This window comes from Anomaloglossus baeobatrachus, chromosome 4 (assembly GCF_048569485.1).
Source record: "Anomaloglossus baeobatrachus isolate aAnoBae1 chromosome 4, aAnoBae1.hap1, whole genome shotgun sequence".
Classification (NCBI taxonomy): domain Eukaryota; kingdom Metazoa; phylum Chordata; class Amphibia; order Anura; family Aromobatidae; genus Anomaloglossus; species Anomaloglossus baeobatrachus.
In genome coordinates, this window is record NC_134356.1 from 14,519,431 (window position 1) to 14,541,965 (window position 22,535).

Below are 22,535 nucleotides of genomic sequence, written 5' to 3' on the forward strand. Positions count from 1 at the left end.
CAGGAACGGAGCACACAGCAGAGCTGGGAATATAACTGGCGGTGTCCCGAAGGCAGCAGCACCAAGATATGGCGGTGTGACCCCTGAAGCGACGTCAGAACGAACAACCCCCTTCCAAGAGACCTAAACCCTGGAGGCAGGATACATGCAACAGATCATAAACGGCAGATCCATGCATGAATCATAAATAAATAAGGAATAACGTTTGGAACACCATTCTAAGTCTGAACTGGGTGCAAAAACCATCACTATATGGAGATAAGGTATGCACACCAGTGACTATGCAAGGGGAATATATTTAATATATGCTATTACATGTATTCCCCTTGCATAGTCACTGGTGTGCATACCTTATCTCCATATAGTGATTTTTTTTTAGGTTTTTGCACCCAGTTCAGACATAGAATGGAGTTCCAAACGTTATTCCTATTTGTTAGTATTTTTTCGTTTGTGAACCCTCCCCAACCACACCTATTGCCAATCCACATGATACGTATATATAGCCTGGGTCTCAGCTTCCCATACACGGTAGGTTTTTTAACTGCATGAGAGGACACACACAAGCTAGGGACCCCAACGTAGAGAAATACTTTGGCGTAGTGTTGGGGCTCTATTGCATTGATCAATTCAGTAGCTAAATTTCTCTTTATTCATATGTTCATGGCAGTAATGCAGGTTCCATTTTTCACATTTTCATTCTTACATATAGCTATTGGATGTTTCATGTCAGTATTCACACAGCAGTTTCTGCTATTACATATATTCCCCTTACATAGTCACTGGTGTGCATACCTTATCTCCATATAGCCATGCATGAATCATGACACCCCTATGACATATTTTTAAACCAGCCTTCAGCTTGATCTCGAGCCATAATGACTTGATGGATGAATGTTCTGTAGGAAGATTGATCTTGTGCAGCCTAGATAGGTCTTCTCTGCCATTAGGATTGTCTCAAGCCATTGTGTTGCAGGTCCTCCTTTTGCCTTGTTCCATCTATTCTTCTGATCATTATGTCTTTCTCCAGTTATTGCTCTCTTCGTTTGGTGTCCAAAGTAGGCAAGCCATAGTTTGGTGATTCTTGCTTTGAGTTACATGTCTGGCTTGATTTGTTCCAAGAGTGATTTGTTTGTTCATACAGATAAGCTAATACCATGGTTCTATTGCTCCATACTTTATCTCGTTCATGCTCTCCCAGAGCCTCAACATTGATCCTGCTTCCTTGTGTTCTCTTCTAACATGGAGGACGGGGATTGGTGATTTGCCGTGTAATACGGCCGTGCATAGCGGAGTCTCTGTCCCTTGTGTGCTGCAGTGAGTAGTGTCCGGGTAACCCGCCTAACCTAATAGTAAGGGCGTGATAATAGGTTGCTGGCTGGATACCATGCGCATACGAGTGTGAACAGTGCCCTATGCGCGCCACTAGTGTGCAATTTACCTTGCACCTGTGAAGTGTCCATCATGTTGAGAGGTTTGTCTGCATCCTGTTGGTGCATTAGATGTGTTGGCCTGGGCTAACTGGACTGGTTGCCCTCTTTTTTGCTGTGAGTATAAAGGTTAAAATAGCCAGCCGGCGCTGCCCAGGACTGGGGGAATAATCCACCAGAAGGATTTTTGTCTTGGATTGTTCCTGAACGACCCATCCCTACAGTAAATCACTTAAACACAACACCCTTGTAAAGCTACTACTAGAGGGCGCAGGAACTCAGGTAGGAAAAGAACTCCTGAGTGTGGTAAGATAGATGCCCACTAGAGGGCGCTAATACTAGGGCAGGGATAGTCGATCAGATAAGGTCTATGTCGGGATGTCATGTCTGTACCGAGGAGAAAAACTATACAAAGTCAAAGAACAGAGCCGAAGTCGGGAGACCAAGTAACCACAGTAGAGGATGTGGGGAACACAGGACAGGACAGGAGGCAGGAAGGTATGAAGGAAAGGTTGGGTAGGAGGAACGGAAGTACGGACGGGCAGGAGGAACAGAGATCAGGTTAGGTTGGAAGAATGGAGGTCAGGTAAGGTCGGGCAAGGGGACAAGCAATACCGGGTAGTAGGACAAGAAACAGAGAACTTCTCACAGGAACGGAGCACACAGCAGAGCTGGAAATATAACTGGCGGTGTCCCGAAGACAGCAGCACCAAGATATGGCGGTGTGACCCCTGAAGCGAAGTCAGAACGAACAACCCCCTTCCAAGAGACCTAAACCCTGGAGGCAGGATACATGCAACAGATCATAAACGGCAGATCCATGCATGAATCATAAATAAATAAGGAATAACGTTTGGAACACCATTCTAAGTCTGAACTGGGTGCAAAAACCATCACTATATGGAGATAAGGTATGCACACCAGTCACTATGCAAGGGGAATATATGTAATATATGCTATTACATATATTCCCCTTGCATAGTCACTGGTGTGCATACCTTATCTCCATATAGTGATTTTTTTTAGGTTTTTGCACCCAGTTCAGACTTAGAATGGTGTTCCAAACGTTATTCCTTATTTGTTAGTAGTTGTTAGTAGTTTTTCGTTTGTGAACCCTCCCCACTCACACCTATCGCCAATCCACATGATACGTATATATAGCCTGGGTCTCAGCTTCCCATACACGGTAAGTTTTTTAACTGCATGAGAGGACACACACAAGCTAGGGACCCCAACGTAGAGAAATACTTTGGCGTAGTGTTGGGGCTCTATTTCATTGATCAATTCAGTAGCTAAATTTCTCTTGATTCATATGTTCATGGCAGTAATGCAGATTCCATTTTTCACATATTCACTCTTACATATAGCTATTGGATTTTTCATGTCAGTATTCACACAGCAGTTTCTGCTACCGTGTTTCCCCAAAAGTAAGACAGTGTCGTACATTATTTTTACCCCCAAAAGTCCCACTATGTCTTACTTTCGGGGTATGTCTTATATTGGAAAAAAATCCCACAGCAATCGCAGCAAGTCTCCATGCAATGTACCGTATTGGGACTTGACGCGATTGCTGCACATGAGGGCACTGAGGCTGCGTGTTTTTGTATGTTGTCCGTGGTCCTAATGGACCACGCCGGCATCAGCTGGATAAGCTGCCGGCATGTCAGGGAGCTCGGCTGGGCGACCGACCGCCGGCATGTGACGGCTCTCAGCTGAGCGCTCGGCCGCCGGCATGTCAGGGAGCTCAGCTGGGTGCTCGGCCGCCGGCATGTTAGGGCGCTCAGCTGGGCGCTCGACCGCCAGCATGTCAGGGCGCTCAGCTGGGCACTCGGCTGCCGGCATGTTAAGGCGCTCAGCTGGGCACCCGACCTCCGGCATGTGACAGCTCTCAGTTGAGAGCTCGGCCACCGGCATGTCAGGGCGCTCAGCGGGGCGCTCAGCCGCCGGCATGTCAGGGCGCTCAGCTGGGCGCCCGACCACCGGCATGTGACAGCTCTCAGCTGAGCGCTCGGCCGCCGGCATGTCAGGGCGCTCAGCTGGGCGCTCGGCCGCCGGCATGTCAGGGCGCTCGGCTGAGCGCTCGGCCGCCGGCATGTCAGGGCGCTCAGCTGGGCGCTCGGCCGCCGGCATGTCAGGGCGCTCAGCTGGGCGCCCGACCGCCGGCATGTGACGGCTCTCAGTTGAGCACTCGGCCACCGGCATGTCAGGGCGCTCAGCGGGGCGCTCGGCCGCCGGCATGTCAGGGCGCTCAGCTGGGCGCCCGACCGCCGGCATGTGACGGCTCTCAGCTGAGCGCTCGGCCGCCGGCATGTCAGGGAGCTCAGCTGGGCGCTCGGCCGCCGGCATGTTAGGGCGCTCAGCTGGGCGCTCGGCCGCCAGCATGTCAGGGCGCTCAGCTGTGCACTCGGCCGCCGGCATGTCAAGGCGCTCAGCTGGGCACCAGACCTCCGGCATGTGACAGCTCTCAGCTGAGCGCTCGGCCGCCGGCATGTCAGGGCGCTCAGCTGGGCGCTCGGCCGCCGGCATGTCAGGGCGCTCAGCTGGGCGCCCGACCGCCGGCATGTGACAGCTCTCAGCTGAGCGCTCCGCCGCCGGCATGTCAGGGCGCTCAGCTGAGCGCTCCGCCGCTGGCATGTGAGAGCGCTCGGCCGCCGGCTATTGGGAGCGATCAGCTGATCGTTCACAATAGTCGGCTACCGGTACTGTAAAGAAGAAAAAAATAAAAATAAATAACGCTTTCCGTTTACTATGTCTTACTTTCGGGGTACGTCTTACATTAGCCGACCCCCCCAAAACCCCCACTATGTCTTACTATCGGGGGTGTCTTACTATCAGGGAAACACGGTATTACATATATTCCCCTTGCATAGTCACTGGTGTGCATACCTTATCTCCATATAGCCATGCATGAATCATGACACCCCTATGACATATTTTTAAACCAGCCTTCAGCTTGATCTCGAGCCATGATGACTTGATAGATGAATGTTCTGTAGGAAGATTGATCTTTGTCAGCCTAGATAGGTCTTTTCTGCCGTTAGGATTGTCTCAAGCCATTGTGTTGCAGGTCCTCCTTTTGCCTTGTTCCATCTATTCTTCTGATCATTATGTCTTTCTCCAGTTATTGCTCTCTTCGTTTGGTGTCCAAAGTAGGCAAGTCATAGTTTGGTGATTCTTGCTTTGTTACATGTCTGGCTTGATTTGTTCCAAGAGTGATTTGTTTGCTCATACAGATCAGCTAATACCATGGTTCTATTGCTCCATACTTTATCTCGTTCATACTCTCCCAGAGCCTCAACATTGATCCTGCTTCCTTGTGTTCTCTTCTAACATGGAGGACGGGGATTGGTGATTTGCCTATGGGACTAACAAAAACCGGAATTAATAATAACGGTGGAAATTAATTACCGGCACCGATCTTCTGCTGTGAATATTGGCTGACAAGGTGAGAGAAACACCCGACTGACTGGAAGGAATTAACAGGCCTCACACTTCTCTTAGGCTATGTGCCCACGCTGCGGATTTCGCTCGGATTTTGCGCGGATTTTGCCGCGGATTTGCCGCGGATTTCCCGAAAATCTGCAGCAGCAGCACTTCCAGGCCATTTCAATGGCATTTTGGAAATGCTGTGTCCATGCTGCGGATTTTTCCGCTGCGGATTTGCCGCGGATTTTGATCCGGAAAAATCTGCAGCATGTCAATTGTTTGGTGCAGATTTGGTCCGGATTTTTGGTTTTGAATGGGGAAAAAAAAAAAAAATGAAATCCGCATCAAAATCCGCGGCAAATCCGCGGTAAATCAGCGGTAAATTCGCGGCAAATCCGCGGGTGCGGATTTGCCGCGAAAGTCGCGGATTTTCAGGCAGAAAAATCCGCAGGGACATTCTACCGTGGACACATAGCCTTAGGCTGCTTTCACACTACGTCTTTTTAACATGCGTCCTGAACGTTTTTTTGCTGCAAAAGCGGATCCTGCTTTTACAGCAAAAAATGCATGCAAACGCATGTGTTACTTTGCAGGATCCTGTCACTGGATGTTTAGGGGCGGGCATTGGAGTCATGTGATCGGGAGTGAGGGGAACTGAACGTGCCAGACTGGGAGCCGGCATCTGACAGCTGCGAGGCTCGTAACCAAGGTAAACATCGGGTATACTTGCTTGGATACCCGATATTTACTTTGGTTACAAGCGTCTGCAGCTGCTAGGAGCTGGGCTCCCTGCACACGTTACCAACGTAAACATCGGGTAACTAAGAGAAGTGGTTACCCGATATTTACCTTGGTTAGAGCCTCCGCAGCTCTCAGGTGGAGGAGAGGGAGGGGGAGAGACAGAGAGAGAGGGGGAGAGAGACAGAGAGGTAGGAGAGAGATAGACTGATCACGGAGGCTTGTTTCTGGGCATGCTCAGTAGAGCAAGCAGGATCCTGTCTATCAGCATGCCAGCATTCACATGCGGTTGCGTGCTGTTTAGTCAGGATCCAGCAATTTGCAGTATTTGGACGCAGCTCAAAAACGCTACAAGTAGCGTTTTTGAAAGATGTTAAAAAACTGCAAGTCGCTGGATCCTCACTATAACGCACGCAAACGCAGGTGAACGCATGTTAACGCGAGTCCATTGCAAATGCATTGAAATGAAAACGCATTTGCACTGGATCCGTTTCTGCGTTAAAAAAACGTTCAGGACGCATGTTAAATAAACGTAGTGTGAAAGCAGCCTTACACTGCTGAGGTAAAATGAAAGTTGACTGCTGATTGGTTGCTGTGGTGAACTATAAGCGGAGTCTGATTGGCTGCTGAGGTAACATAAAATCTGAACTCTGACTTGTTGCTGGGGGAATAAAGGCCTACTTTTCTGTGAGGTATTTCTGATGACTGAGGCCTGAGAGATGTCATCCTGTACAGAGGGGAACAGCAGGCCGATGGCCAGACAATATGGAATGAAAAGGTAAGATTCCAACACTCTGACCATTTCTTTGAAAGTAAATATGGGCGGGTGCAGGATAAAGGAGCTCCGAATGCCGCTGTTTAAACACCTCGACGGCAGTGTCAAAAAAGTTGGTAATGACATTTAAGGCCTAAGCCACACGGTGAAAAAAATGGTGCGAGTGGAGTGCGATAAAACATCACATTCCACTTGGACCAATTTTAGCCTGTGTGTCAGCGCACATGAGCGATTATTTTCTCAGCCCTAATCAGACCGAGAAAACAATCACAGCATGCTGCAACTGTAATACAAGACTCTTTCTCTCGCACCCATTCAAGTGTATGAGGCGAGAGAAAAATCGCACTGCACTCGCGGGTACACCGGTGTACCGCAAGTGCAGAGCAAGAATCGCAATAGCCGGCTACGGAGGAGAGAGGGAGAGAAATGCCTCCCTCCCCTCCGCAGCACCGGCCCGTCCCCCGCAGCTGAGGTCCGCTCGCACAGTCGGACCTCAGTCGCAGGGAAGCTCACACGACACTCGGCTCTCCTGTACTGCCAGCGTGAGCCAAGTGTCATGCGAGGATCACACTAGTGCCCCCGGCCTAAGGGGTACTTTGCACGCTGCGACATCGCTAGCCGATGCTAGCGATGACGAGCGCGATAGTACTCGCTCCCGTTGCACATGCGATATCTTGTGATAGCTGCCGTAGAGAACATTACCGCTACGGCAGCTTCACACGCACTTACCTGCCCTGCGACGTCGCTCTGGCCGGCGACCCGCGTCCTTCCTAAGGGGGTGGGTCGTGCGGCGTCACAGCGACGTCACATGGCAGGCGGCCAATAGAAGCGGAGGGGCGGAGATGAGCGGGACGTAAACATCCCGCCCACCTCCTTCCTTCCGCATTGCTGGTGGAGGCAGGTAAGGCAATGTTCCTCGCTCCTGCGGCTTCACACACAGCGATGTGCGCTGCCACAGGAACGACGAACAACATTGTATCTCCTATTGGTGCGACATTATGAAAATGTCCTACGCTACACAGATCACCTATTTACGACGCTTTTGCGATCGTTTATAGGCGCATCTAGGCTTTACACGTTGCGACGTCGTTACCGGCGCCGGATGTGCGGCACTTTCGATTTGACCCCGACGATATCGCAGTAGCAATTTCGCAACGTGCACAGTACTCCTAAGGCTATGTGCGCACGTGTGCGCTCTGCACTGCACCTAAAAGGTGCGCTTCAGAGCGCAGCTGAAAAGCTCCGTTCTGAAGCGCATGGTGCCGGCAGAGAACGTGCGCTCTGCATGCAGCTCCTGCCATAGACAGAGCAGGGGCTGCCGGCAAAGCGCACGGAAGAAGTGACATGTCACTTCTTAGAACGTGCGCTTCGGGCAGCAGCCGAATCACTGCGTTCTAAGACGCCACGTGCGCACGGCCCCTGCACAATCTCCATAGATTATGCAGGGGACGCAGGACGCATGCAGTTACGCTGCGCTACAAAGCGCAGTGTAACTGCATGTAATTACGCAATGTGCGCACATAGCCTAAGAGTCGCAATCCTGGCAGGACATCTATTCCAGAGCCCATCACAGTCTTCCGCTAACGATGCAATCTTAGGGTGTTGATGGGTCTTCAAAAAGCATGAAAAAAGTCCTGTTGGCATAAGGCCAAGGGGAGCGGTTGGGAGGGGGATGAGTCTCCATCTCCAGCTGAAAGCGTTAATAGCCGATTTAGGCTACTTTCACACTTGTGTTGTGCGGCATCTGTCGCATTGTGTTGTGTGATGGATGTAACGGATGTGTTGCATATAGTGGCACAACTGATGTGACGGATCCTGCAAAATAACACAATCCGTTGTAGCTTTTTTTCAGCGATTTACTCAACTGAGCATGCTCAGTTGTTTAAAGACGGATTTGTCACAGGAATCCATCAAATGATGGATTCCGACGGATTCTGCCACCATAGGCTTCCATTATAAAAACGACGGACGCCGACGGAATCCTGCACATTGCGTTTTTTTGACGCTCTGGGAAGCGCAGAAAAATGCTACATGCTGCGTTATTTCCGCCCGGCGGATGCAACGCAGCGTCGGCCGGCGGGTACAACGCAAGGCCATCCGTCGCAATGCGTCATCAATACAAGTCTATAGGAAACAGCGCACATCCGTTAACGGATTGCTCTGTTTCCCAAAGTGGCGGATTGCGACGGCTGACAAACGACGCAATTGTGAAACTAGCCTAATATGTCCAGACAGAGTCTAGCAAAATGAGACTGGGTGCTGTATATTTGTGTATGCCCACCTAGTGACAGTGGTTTTGTATATGGGGGATCACCTGGTATTTCATGTCTTCTACCCTGGCCATGGGCATCATACTGTTGGTCAATAAAAGGGTATAAAGTATGAAATAATAAATGCCGACGCCTACTGCCACCATTAAAGCCTAATTTGTGTTCATACTGTATGTTTATTTGATAAGTGAGTTAAATTGTTAAATTTAGCCTATGAGAAAAGAGGGGGTTAAAAGAGAGGGATGTTATGTCCATTCCCTGCAGTCTAATCATAAGACCTTACACTGTAATGCATGGAGAAAAGAACTCTTCTTTGGAAGTTTAGACTGAAACAATACATCTGTTCTGAACTTGCAGTTTAGCCTTTATATGCGACTTGTACAGTATATCCTGGAAAGTGTCCTCTAATATACACCTTCAATTCCCTTCCTTGTGTGAATCCTGAAGCTATGTGTCTGCAGATCTTAAGGTCCAGTCACACTAAGCAACTTACCAGCGATCCCAACGATAGGGATCGCTGGTAAGTTGCTAGGAGGTTGCTGGTGAGATGTCACACTGCGACGCTCCAGCGATCCCACCAGCAACCTGACCTGGCAGGGATCGCTGGAGCGTCGCTACACGAGTTGCTGGTGAGCTCACCAGCAACCAGTGACCAGCCCCCAGCGCCGCGTGGAAGATGCTGCACTTGGTAACTAAGGTAAATATCGGGTAACCAACCCGATATTTACCTTGGTTACCAGCGCACGGAGCTACACGTGCAGAGAGCAGGGAGCAGCGCACACTGAGAGCTGGCTCCCTGCTCTCCTAGCTACAGCACACATCGGGTTAATTACCCGATGTGTGCTGCAGCTACATGTGTACAGAGCAGGGAGCAGCACACACTGAGCGCTGGCTCCCTGCTCTCCTAGTTACAGCACACATCGGGTTAATTACCCGATGTGTGCTGCAGCTACATGTGTACAGAGCAGGGAGCAGCACACACTGAGCGCTGGCTCCCTGCTCTCCTAGTTACAGCACACATTGGGTTAATTACCCGATGTGTACTGCAGCTACATGTGCACAGAGCAGGGAGCAGCGCACAATGCTTAGCGCTGGCTCCCTGCTCTCCTAGCTACAGCACACATCGGGTTAATTAATCCGATGTGTCCTGCAGCTACATGTGCACAGAGCAGGAGCCGGCACTGACAGGCACTGACAGTGAGAGCGGCGGAGGCTGGTAACAAAGGTAAATATCGGGTATCCAAGGACAGGGCTTCTTGGTTACCCGATGTTTACTGTGGTTACCAGCCTCCGCAGAAGCCGGCTCCTGCTGCCTGCACATTTAGTTGTTGCTCTGTCGCTGTCACACACAGCGATCTGTGCTTCACAGCGGGACAGCAACAACTAAAAAATGGCCCAGGGCATTCAGCAACAACCAACGACCTCACAGCAGGGGCCAGGTTGTTGCTGGATGTCACACACAGCAACATCGCTAGCAACGTCACAAAAGTTGTTCGTTAGCAGCGATGTTGCTAGCGATGTTGCTTAGTGTGACGGGGCCTTAAGGCTAAGTTCACATTTCCGTTGATTTGTATCAGTCACATGCGTCGCTTGACGCATGTGACTGATGCGCTGTTCAACGCTGTACAACGGATGACAAAGAACAGAATTCTTTGTCGGATTCCGTTGTGTGCGGGGGGCGGAGTTCTGGGGCAGAGCCGAGCGGGGGGCGGGGCCAGGCGCTGAGGATGTCAGTGGAAGTGCTGCGGTCTGCATGGCTGGGGACAGGTGAGTGTATCTGTGAGTGAGTGAGTGTGTGTATGTGCATGTATGTATGTATGTATGTATGTATGTATGTATGTATGTGTGTGCACATGCAAAGTGCGGGAGGGGGCGGAGCCGAGCGGGGGGCGGGGCCAGGCGCTGAGGATGTCAGTAGAAGTGCTGCGGTCTGCATGGCTGGGGACAGGTGAGTGTATGTGTGAGTGAGTGTGTGTATGTGCATGTATGTATGTATGTATGTGTGTGTGTGCACATGCAAAGTGCGGGAGGGGGCGGAGCCGAGCAGGGGGCGGGGCCAGACGAGGGTGTCAGTGCTTGTCTGCATGGCTGGGGACAGGTGTGTGTGTGTGTGTGTGTGTGTGTGTACATACATGTGCGGAGTGCGGGAGGGGGCGGGGCCGAGCGGGGAAGTGTCGGCCTCCCTGCACACGTAACCAGCCTAAATATCGGGTAACAGCAAAGCACCCGATGTTTACCTTGGTTACCCGATATTTACCTTGGTTACGGGCCTACACCGCTTAGCGCTGGCTCCTTGCACCGTAACCAGGGTAAATATCGGGTAACCAACCAAAGCTGGTGACGTGTGCAGGGAGCCAGAGAGCATGCGCAGCGAAATCCGACGGATCTCGCTGCTCAAAAAACGTTACATGCTGCGTTCCTCCCGCCCGGCGGTCAGTCGTTCCACGACTGATCAGTCGGGCGGAGGGTGCAACGCAGCATCATCAGTCACAATCCGCTGCTCATACAAGTCTATGGGAGCAGCGGAATCCGCTAAACGGATTCCGCTGTTTACAAGAGCAGCGGATTGTGACTGATAGATTTTAGCGGAAATGTGAACTTAGCCTAACGTGTAGATACCAATGATACGACATCGTTATTAGTCACTTCCTTTCCAGTAAATGTGGGTTACACCCACTGGGTCTTTTTTAGGGCATTTTACTTTCACTTCTGCTGCCAGCGATGGCGTCTGCTGGTCTAGGAAAGGAGCTAGAATGTTCCATCTGTCTGTCCCTGTATACAGATCCTGTAACCCTGAGATGTGGACACAACTTCTGCCGGGAATGTATTGACCAGATCCTGAATACACAGAATGGGGCTTCAGGCTATACCTGTCCTGAATGCAGAGAAAGGTTTCTGGAGCGGCCGACACTGAAGAGGAACATAACTCTGTGTAATGTGGTGGAGACTTTCCTGTCTACTCATCCACATCAGGAGATCACCGGGATCCGCTGCACTTACTGTTATCACTCTCCTGTACCTGCTGTTAGATCCTGTCTACACTGTGAGGCTTCTCTGTGTGATAATCACCTGAAACTTCACAGCAAAGGACCAGAACACGTCCTAACTGATCCCAGCTCTTCTCTGGAGAAAAGGAAATGTTCTGTCCATAAGAAGATTCTGGAATATTACTGCACTGAGGACGCTGCTTGTATCTGTGTGTCCTGCAGTTTGGCCGGAGAACATAAGGGACATCAGGTGGAGCTGCTGAATGAGGCCTCCGAAAAGAAGAAGACAAAAATGAGAAATGTTCTCCAGAAACTGATCACAGATAGAAAGAAGACTGAGGAAAGAGTCCATAGTCTGGAGAAGTGCAGGAGAAAAGCTCAAGATAAAGCATCTGGAGAAGTCAAGAGAGTCACTGCTCTGTTTACAGACATCAGGAGACGGGTGGACAACCTGGAGAAGAAGGTCCTGAGTGAGATCTCCAGGTGGGAAGAGCAGGTGTCACTGCCACTGTCTGATGTGATAAAGAAGCTGGAAATAAAGAAGGACGAGCTGTCCAGGAGGATGAGGCACATTGAGGAGCTGTGTAACATGACTGATCCACTGACCGTCTTACAGGATCCAGACACTGAGGACTTGTGTGATCCTGAGGAGGATGGAGGTGATGAGGACACAGGAGGACATAGTGGAGGTGATGAGGACACAGGAGGACATGATGGAGGTGATGAGGACACAGGGGGACATGATGGAGGTGATGAGGACACAGGAGGACATGATGGAGGTGATGAGGACATGATGGAGATGAGGACACAGGAGGACATGATGGAGGTGATCGGGGTACGAAACTGATCTCACACATATCAAATACATTTTCTGATGCAATAAGAGCTGTAAATGTGACCTTATATGAGTGTTGTACTGCAGACATATTACTGGATGTAAATACGGCTGCTAATAATCTCCTTATATCAGACGACCTGAAAACTGCGACCTGCACAGAAATTACACAGAATCGTCCAGAAACAGCAGAGAGATTCCAGTCTTCTCAGGTGATGAGCAGGAGGGGATTTACCTCAGGACGACATTACTGGGATGTGGAGATCAGTGGGTCAAGATGGTGGAGGGTGGGGATGTGTTACCCCAGTATAGTCAGAAGGGGGGAGCAGTTATATATTGGAAATAACAAGTCCTGGTTATATGGAGGATACATCCGCAGGTGCGATCTCCAGTGGGCACATAGCCTTAAAGATTCTTACAGAATAAATAAGGGTTATGTTTTAGGATACATTCTCACGGGTCAGTTACGCTGTGGATTTGTTGCTGTGCAATTGTACAGGGGAGGCTGAGGGCACGGGCCGGACTCCGACGTAGTCACAGGCGAGGGGTTGCCTCTATATCGGCTCTGCCTCGCTCTCTCCTGGGCCCGGGCCCTGGTCGGCTCCACAGGGCAAGGGAAAAGGGATGCCTGGAGGAGTTCAGTAGAATCTGTGGACTTTTTGTGTGAAAGCCATACCTCTGCCTAGGCCCTCGTAGGAACCAGGGGTTTCCCGCTGGGGATTCATAGACACAAATTCAGTTTTCTTATTCAACAGTCCTTTATTAACAGTTACGCACACTATCTCTTTCACATTATTACTGTGGGCACAACACTTGAACATATGTATGTAGGTATGGAACAGTTGACTTTAAAGCACACTTCTACCACAGACTACTCCATAGTTACTGGTACAACTACTGTTGTTCCAATGTCCTCTCCCTCACTGTCTTAACACCACGGTTCAACTCAATAAAGTCATGGAGTCCCTCATGGTCATGGTTGTATTCAACCCTTGGGTTCCGCTACAGCTAAGGGTTTCTGATCTTTGTTTAACAAAGCTCGTCTTCTGGTTTCTCCATGCTAACCTGTTTGTCCAAGACTATGTTCGACTTCTGCTATAGGACTAGTACTGCTGCAAACAGTCCTGACCCACGTTGCCCTTGTTGAGGTCTGGTACTCACTATGGTAGGATAGGGGTACTCTGTTGTCCCATCCTGAGATAGAGGCTTTACTATTGTTTGGCCTTCCCACGGCCACCCACTTTCTGGACCTACGGTTTTTAGCTTCCTTGCACACTTCCGGTTCTTTGCTCACTTAAGGTGGTCCACTACAATGTATAGTGGCCACATCGATTTAAACTGTAAAAAAAGTATTTTTTCAATAAGCTTCTTTTTCCAGTTATGCCTATGAGGGGCGCTATCGCTAGCTACTCAGTTCCCATGATGTGACCCCCAGATGCAGTAGCCTCTGAAGTCCGGTGATGTCACGTCAACTTGTGGAATTGGAAGTTGACCCGGCATCACCACACGTCACAGCCCAGCATGGCTTCCTGTTTCCTTCACTGCTAACAGAGCGTCACAAGCACGTGCGATGCTGGGTTGTGACATGCGGTGAAACTCTGCCCACAGTCCAGTCACTCAGGGAGACTGGGTCCCGCCTCGGTGATGCAGGGTCAACTGCGGGACCTACTGTCTCCGAAGCAGTCATCGGGGGCATCAGCAGTCAGGATCAGCGGTTGAGTTCTTAAAAGGCAACTTCATGTTTGGGTGAGTACCTCTGATGGAGAGGAGGCCAAGGCCCCGACTGTCATCACTGCGGGCTGCGGACGGGTGATCACTGCTGAACTCTTAGCCTCGAATTGGGCCTGCGTGACCGTGTATACACACCAAAAAAAGAGTGGAGGTTAAAGTGCATATAAAAGATTTTTTTATATTTATTTCATACAACAATGTAAATATATTTAGTAAGGACGGAAAGCTAGCATGGGATGAAAGACTAACATACTGTTCCCAAGTAACTTACCAAAGAGAATAATCTTATAGCGAAGGGGTGCTAAAAGTGGGTAAACACATATTGGAAAAGGATTAAAGTCCAACCGTGCAACTATCTTCAATATTATCAGCTTTACATGACCAGTGTCAAAGTTCTCGAAAGATTAAATAGACGCATCAAAAGTGGCATTTGCATCCACAATTAGTAAATCCAATATTCCCAGGACGGGGGGAGAAGCCTAAAAAATAGACTCAACGGTGACCCTCGTGGCCAAGTAAGCACCACACAGACGCTTAAAAAATACAAAAAATATATACAAAACATGGTGGGGTCAGATTATAAAGTGCCAAGTGCATATACCTTAATCAAATCCGAAGAGATGAGATGACAATTGTCAGATCAAAAATATTTGTAATGGAAGGGAGAACAAAAGTCATCCCAGAAAAGCAAATGGACACTTCTTCCAGGAGGAATATGTGTTACACTCCTGGAAGACGCGGCATTTGCTCTGCAAAACAGTCGTCGGAGGTCACGCCACCAAGTCCTGCTGTTACGCTGTTACCCTGTACCACCAACTTGCAGGGATAAGGGTATGTGCGCACGTTGCGTTCTTTGCAGTGCGGAAAAGAATGCACCCGCTGGCAGACTGGACAAATGTAAACACTGCGCTTGTCAAAACAAATACATGCAAAACGCATGCATTCTGGATGCATTTTCCATGCGTTTTGGATGCATTTTTGACAGCGCGTTCCCCCGGCAATTCAGCTCTGTTACGGCAGACACAGACAGAATCGCGCAATGAGAATGAACTCAGATGAACTTCACCCGACTTTATTGTCATCCCGCGGCTCTGTCTGTGTGTCGCGTCCTGATTAGCGGTCACCCGTGAAGGACTCACCGGTGACCGCTAATCCCCTGAGTGGCTGAAGTGAGTAGAGCGATCAGCGGTGCTGTCACTCAGGTTACCCGTGGCCAGCTGGAATCCTCCACCCGAGACCGTAACTCACCTGTGACGTCATCACTGATCGCGCAGCTCACTTCAGTCAGTCGGGCGACTTGCTGTCACAGTTGGAGGATCCAGCGGTGGCCGCGGGTAACCTGAGTGACGTGATCGCTAATCGTGCGGCTTACTTCAGTTGCTGTGTGGAGCTGACAGAGCGGTTGTGGTCTGTGGCCGCTCTTGTCAGCTTCATGTAGCAGAGCTGGATGTGTCGCGGGACCTCGTGTGGATTACGACGGATCTGGAGGGGTATTTGGGGATTAATAAAGTGGTGAAAAAGGGTGGTTTTTTTGTCCTTTATTCCAAATAAAGAATTTTTTTGGGTGTATGTGTTTATTTACGTTCACTTACAGGTTAATCATTGGGGGTGTCTCATAGACGCCTACCATGATTAACCTAGGACTTAGTGACAGCTATGGGCTGCCATTAACTCCTTACTACCCCGATTGCCACCGCACCAGGGCAATTCAGGATGAGGCGGGTAGAGTCAAGGGGCTGTCGCATATAATGGATGCAGCAATTTCGGGTGGCTGCTGGCTGATATTGTTAGGATGGGGGCCTCCCCATAACGTCGGGCTCCCCATCCTGAGAATACCAGCCTTAAGCCGTGTGGCTTTACCGTGGCTGGTATCAAAATTGGGGGAACCGCACACCATTTTTTTCCCATTTATTTATTTATTTAATTTACTGCACGATATAGACTTGCCCATCGGCGGCTGTGATTGGTTGCAGTGAGACAGCTGTCACTCAGCGTGGGGGTGTGTCTGACTGAAACCAATCATAGGCGCCAGGGGGTGGGCGGGAAAAGCAGGGAATACGAGATGGAATAATGAGCGGCCGGCATTTTCAAAAGAGGAAAAGCCGCTGGAGCTTTGTGACAGCCGTGCAGCGCCACGCCGGGGATCGGTGAGTATGAAAGAGGGGGAGAGACGGAAAGAGAAAGATAGAGAGTGAGAGAGAGACCGATGGACAGAGAGAGACTGAAAAGACCTGCGTTTTGTGTGTCCAAAAAGCATGCAGAACGCAACAAAAATGCAGTCCAAGTGCATTTTGGTTGCGTTTTGACCCACATAATTGATTTCAATGGGTGAAGAACGCAGCTACAATGCACAAAAGAAGTGATGCTGCTTTTTTTTCTGCAGCGATTTTTGGCATCCAAAATGCTGCGTTTAAAAATGCAGCGTGCGCATTGAATTTTCGGACTTCTCATAGACTTTGCTGGGGAAGCAGAACGCATGCAATTTGACACTGAAACGCTGCAGTTCAAAACGCAGCATTAACGTTGGAAAAAACACAACGTGCGCACATAGCCTAAGTGCCATTTGCTTTTCTTCTATTGAAGATAGTTGCACTTTAACCCTTTTCCAATATGTGTTTACCCACTTTTAGAACCCCTTCGCTATAAGATGATTCTCTTTGGTGAGTTTCTTGGGAACAGTGTGTTAATCTTTCATCCCATGCTAGTTTTCCGTCCTTACTACTAAATGTATTTATATTGTTGTATGAAATAAAAATAAAAAAAAAACTTTTTCATGCACTTTAGACTCCTCTCTTTTTTTGTTGTGTTTACAAATGTTTCTTGGGAGTGTGCTGTCTAGTGGCCATTCTTTAAGCATGGCCACCTTAAGACACTAATATTGACCATGAGTCCTCTTTGTTGGATACTGTATGATGTGTCAGAAAATACCTACTTCCTTTCAATGGCATATTAAAATCTATTTCTTTATTCATATATATTAAAAAATTCCTCAAACCAAGACAAACAAACAGTAATACTGTACATATAAAGTGAACATTTAAGAAGGTGTCTAAATCACTTTACTTCAGACAGTTGAGAGGTGGAAGGTAGAGGAAATACACTATTCTCAGGAAAAGCATTTATGCTGGAGGGGGACAAATATAAGTATCATCATGTCCTTAGTCTTACCCTCACAAGGACTTCCCCTGCCTGCCAATGGAGTGCATCCTTACTTGACCGATGCCCCCATTCCTCGGCGGCTCGCCCTTGTGTATCCCTTCTCTTTCCCTCTCAAACAATAATCAAAAAAGTCTCTATAGTGAAGAAGACCACCTAGATCTCTGGCACCTGGTACATATAATACATGCACTTTTACAGTATTTTCCAGTGTGGGCTATACCTCAACCATCTCACTCCTGCCTGGCAATGGAGTACACCCTTATTTTTCCGGTGCCCCCATTCCTCGGTGGCTGGCCCTAAAAAAGCCCTATAGTCCTGCTTATAGGACACCAGGAAATAGTCAATAGAGATTTTTTCAATATTTACAACAATAAGGCTTTGCACTTATCTGGAAATTCCAAGGTGCCTAGAGAATATTCAAATTTTCATATCATAAATTCCTTAAGGTCTGATCTCAACGCGTTTCACTCCATATAAATGAACAACGGAGCTCATCCAGTTAGTGGACCTCTGCAGAACCGTAGAACCAGGGTCGGGCGGTGACCCGCCAGTACCGAACCGGGGAGTGGAGTGAAGCTAAGCACACAGGCAGGGCCATCGGACCCCGACTAGGCTTGGAGACGCCTACAACGGTCAAATCCGAGTGTGACCGGAACCCCAGGGGTTTCCTAACAACCAAGACCCGACAGAACGCAACACTCCACACCGTGAGGATATACAGCCACCGCCATAGGCTACAGATCCAAGGGCCAGCGCCTGCGGGCAAAACGGGCTCCTTTGGTACCTATACGCCAGGGAGCGGACTACCGGTGGGCAACCACAGGAGTCAGAACATTCTAACCAGGTGCAGGGAAAGACAGCCACCATCACACTGTCCGGGGAGAGCACAAACACTGCAGCCAGCTGCGGGACCCGTTCATCCAGCTGTTTGGTTTACCAGAGACTCTGTCATTGACTGCCTGAGTGAGTACACCAGTGCCATCCGGCACCACGCCGCGCCGCGCTGCCCCTGCAACCCTGCACCCCAGCCATCCAGCCTCCCCTTTACACCACCGGGCCCCGGGATCACCAACCCCTACCCACGAAGGGGACAACATCCTAGCTGCTCCCTACCATCGCTCCTGGGATTCCCGTCACCAGCAGCGGTGGTGCCCTTTATCACCACGACCCGTGGGTGGCGTCACGAACTATCTCCCTAAACAATCTCCCCGGGTCCGGCCCACCGCTCGAGCCACCGAGCAGCAGCAGAAGCCCCGGACCCGAGCGTGGCAAGCGCGTCTCCTCCTCCCGCGACACTAGCCCCCTGTGGTGTCTTGATGGTGGTTTAGTTAGGGCTGGGGTGTGGTGTGAGAGAGTGAGAAAAAGGCACCCACGGGAAGAAGAGTTCAGAGGTTGTGCTGTGAAAGAAGAGTCAGACCAGCGGCCTCTGTACAGAGCGTGACACCTGGCTTACAGGAGACTGTTTAGCCACATTGCAAGAGAGAAAAGAAGGAGGTCTGCGTAGCTGAGCCAAAGTGTTTTTGCCCCAATTTCTGCAGGTGAAGAGGTGGCCGGGAACCTTGTCGTGAAGGGACATAACTTCCGGAGAGGCCACATCAAGATCTTGAGACTGAAATGCAAAAAGGCATTTCCTACCTGCGGAAATGTGAGTGCTATAATGGGTCATCCCCACGTTAGGGTTAGCATAATTCACAGTAGTTAGGGTACTATAGTAGTGCTGTCCAAGTAGCGGAGGTCAGTTAGGTAATAGGAAAGAGTAGCCGGTGGTGATTGTTTTCACTGTTTAAAGTAGTTTCCAGTGTAACAGTTGGAGTGCAGGCACTTGGCTGTGTTCTAGCTAACTGAACTAGTGTTTGTACTGCTGTTGTTAATATACCGACTGTCAACTACGTTTCCCGGCTTAATATCTTCCACTACTATGCCCCTTACATGGTAATAATGCCTCCTTTATACCCTCTAGATCAGGGGTCTCAAACTCGGCTGGGTGTATGGGCCGCACAGAGGAAAAAATCATTTGGGGGGCCGCATTCTTTGCAGGACAAAGTGACATTTTTATTGGTACCATATATAATATATATATTTTATTTTTTTTTTTTACACACCTTGGGATCACTGATTTTGAACATTTTCACTTGTTCATTATAGCAAACGTGCACATTCTTTGTTTAAACTTTTTTTTTTTTACATTTTATTCCTTTCTTGTAACTAATAGTCTTACAATTAGCACTATATAGAAATTTTGACCAACATCTTTTAGTAATGTTCCCCATATTGTTGTAACGTGCCCATCCTTGTCCCCTTGTAGTATTGTGCCCCATCCCACAGTAATGTGCTCAGCCTTGTCCCCTTGTAGTATTGTACCCCATCCTAGTCCCCATCCCACAGCAATGTGCTCATCCTTGTCCCCATGCTATAGCAATGTCCCCAATCTATAGTAATGTGTCCATCCTTGTCTCCCATCTTATAGTAATGTTCCCCATCCTTGTCCCCATCCTTTAGTAATGTGCCCCCCTTGTCCCTACCCTATAGTAATGTCCCCAGCATTATCCCTATTCTATAGTAATGTTTCCCATTCTTGTCCCCTTGTAGTAATGTCCCCATCCTATAGTAATGCGCCCACCTTGTCCCCATCCTATAGTAATGTCCCCAGCCTTGTCCCCATTCTATAGTCATGTGCCCATCCTAGTCCCTATCCTATAGTAATAATGTCCCCATACTATAGTAATAATGTCCCCATCCAATAGTAATGTGCCCATCCTTGTAATGTCCCCATCCTATAGTAATGTCCCCAGCCTTATCCCCATCCCATAGTAATGTGCCCACTTTGTCCCCATCCTGTAGTAATGGCTCACCAGCTCCCCTCACCTTCCACAGACGCCGGAGTGAAGCTGAGGGGAGTGGTCTCCGGCCCCAGATCCACAGTGATTGGAGAGATCGGTCACAAGGCCGGTCTCTCGAATCAGAGCTGGGGGCGGGTGAAACTGAGGTCACCCAGCTCCAGCCAATGATCGGTGCTACAGCTGCCCTGATCTTGGCTGGATTTCAATGTTTCAGCGATTTTCAATGGCTGAAATATTAGTGGCTGTGATTGGCTGAGCGGCGTTCGTCAGCCAATCACAGCCTCCGTAGGTCCGGGGAGGAGACACCACCCCTCCTGAGGTCCCCTCCTCCCCGACGATCGCAGCCACCGGGGCTGCGATTTCGCCATGACGTACTGGGTACGTCATGGGTCCTTAAGTACCAGGGAGCCATAACGTACCCAGTACGTCATAGGTCGCTAAGGGGTTAACGTCCAACACACACACACACACACACACACACACACACACACGCACACGCACACCATTCTTCTCACCTGTCCCGCGCTCCCTCTGCTGCCTCATCTCTGCTTCGTGCGGCCCCCAGGCCCGTGCCCCTGTTACTATCGCGACAGGTGCAGTGTCACTGTCAGTGATTTATGTGAGATGATTGTATTGCCGGCGCGAGAGCGGAGCGTCTGCAACACATTCATCTGCCATAAAGTGCAGACAGTGGCTGCGGCCCCTGCCGCGATAGTGACCAGGGGTACGGGCCTGGGGGCCGCACGAACTACCCTGAGGGGCCGCGTGTTTGAGACCCGTGCTCTAGATGGTAAAATTGTCCCCTAAAAAATAATGATGTCCTGTGCAAGTGCCCTAGAAGAGTGTCCACATTTTGTCCCTAGCAAGTAATAATGTTACATGTGCACCTTTGACGGTCACGATACACTGAGTGCCCTATAATAATGGTTTCTAAGTGTCCACTTAACATTTATTAATGTCCCTTGAGTCCCCTAATGTACAAATTCACTCTAAACAGTAAGATGGACCCACAGCTCCCCTATACATAGTATGATGGGCCCACACCTCCCTTATACACAGTATGATGGGCACACACCTCCCTATACACAGTATAATGGGCCCAAAGCTCCCCTATACACGCTCCCCTATACACAGCATGATTGGCCCACAGCTCCCCTATACACAGTATGATGGCCCCATAGCTCTCCTATACACAGTATGATGGGACCACAGCTCCCCTATACACGCTCCCCTATACACAGTATGATGGGACCACAGCTCCCCTATACATGCTCCCCTATACACAGTATGATGGGCCCATAGCTCTCCTGTACACAGTATGATGGGACCACAGCTCCCCTATACACGCTCCCCTATACAAAGTATGATGGGCCCATAGCTCTCCTATACACAGTATGATGGGACCACAGCTCTCCTATACACAGTATGATGGGACCACAGCTCCCCTATACATGCTCCCCTATACACAGTATGATGGGCCCATAGCTCTCCTATACACAGTATGATGGGACCACAGCTCTCCTATACACAGTATGATAGGACCACAGCTCCCCTATACATGCTCCCATATACACAGTATGATGGGCCCATAGCTCTCCTATACACAGTATGATGGGACCACAGCTCCCCTATACACGCTCCCCTATACAAAGTATGATGGGCCCATAGCTCTCCTATACACAGTATGATGGGACCACAGCTCCCCTATACACGCTCCCCTATACACAGTATGATGGGCCCACAGCTCCCCTATACACAGTATGATGGGCCCACAGCTCTCCTATACACAGTATGATGGGCCCACAGCTCCCCTATACACAGTATGATGGGCCCACAGCTCCCCTATACACAGTATGATGGGCCCACAGCTCCCCTATACACAGTATGATGGGCCCACAGCTCCCCTATACACAGTATGATGGGCCCACAGCTCCACTATACACAGTATGATGGGCCCACAGCTCCCCTATACACAGTATGATGGGTCCACAGCTCCCCTATACACAGTATGATGGGCCGACAGCTCCCCTATACACAGTATGATGGGCCCACAGCTCCCTATACACAGTAAGATGGGCACACAGCTCCCCTATACACAGTATGATGAGCCCACACCTCCCCTATACACAGTAAGATGGGCACACAGCTCCCCTATACACAGTATGATGGCCCACACCTCCCCTATACACAGTAAGATGGGCCCACAGCTCCTCTATACACAGTATGATGGGCCCACAGCTCCCCTATACATAGTATGATGGGGCCACACCTCCCCTATACATAGTATGATGAACCCACACCTCCCCTATACACAGTATGATGGGCCCACAGCTCCCCTATACATAGT

The 22,535-nt window shown here is 49.6% G+C and overlaps 1 protein-coding gene across 1 annotated transcript; it reads left to right on the top strand.

The window, feature by feature from the left end:
* Positions 1 to 11,354: 11,354 nt before the first annotated feature.
* On the top strand, positions 11,355 to 12,778 carry LOC142302585 (E3 ubiquitin/ISG15 ligase TRIM25-like). Its single transcript, XM_075343687.1, has one exon. The coding sequence runs from the start codon at positions 11,358 to 11,360 to the stop codon at positions 12,468 to 12,470; it is 1,113 nt and encodes a 370-aa protein (XP_075199802.1). The 5' UTR covers positions 11,355 to 11,357; the 3' UTR covers positions 12,471 to 12,778.
* Positions 12,779 to 22,535: the final 9,757 nt, after the last annotated feature.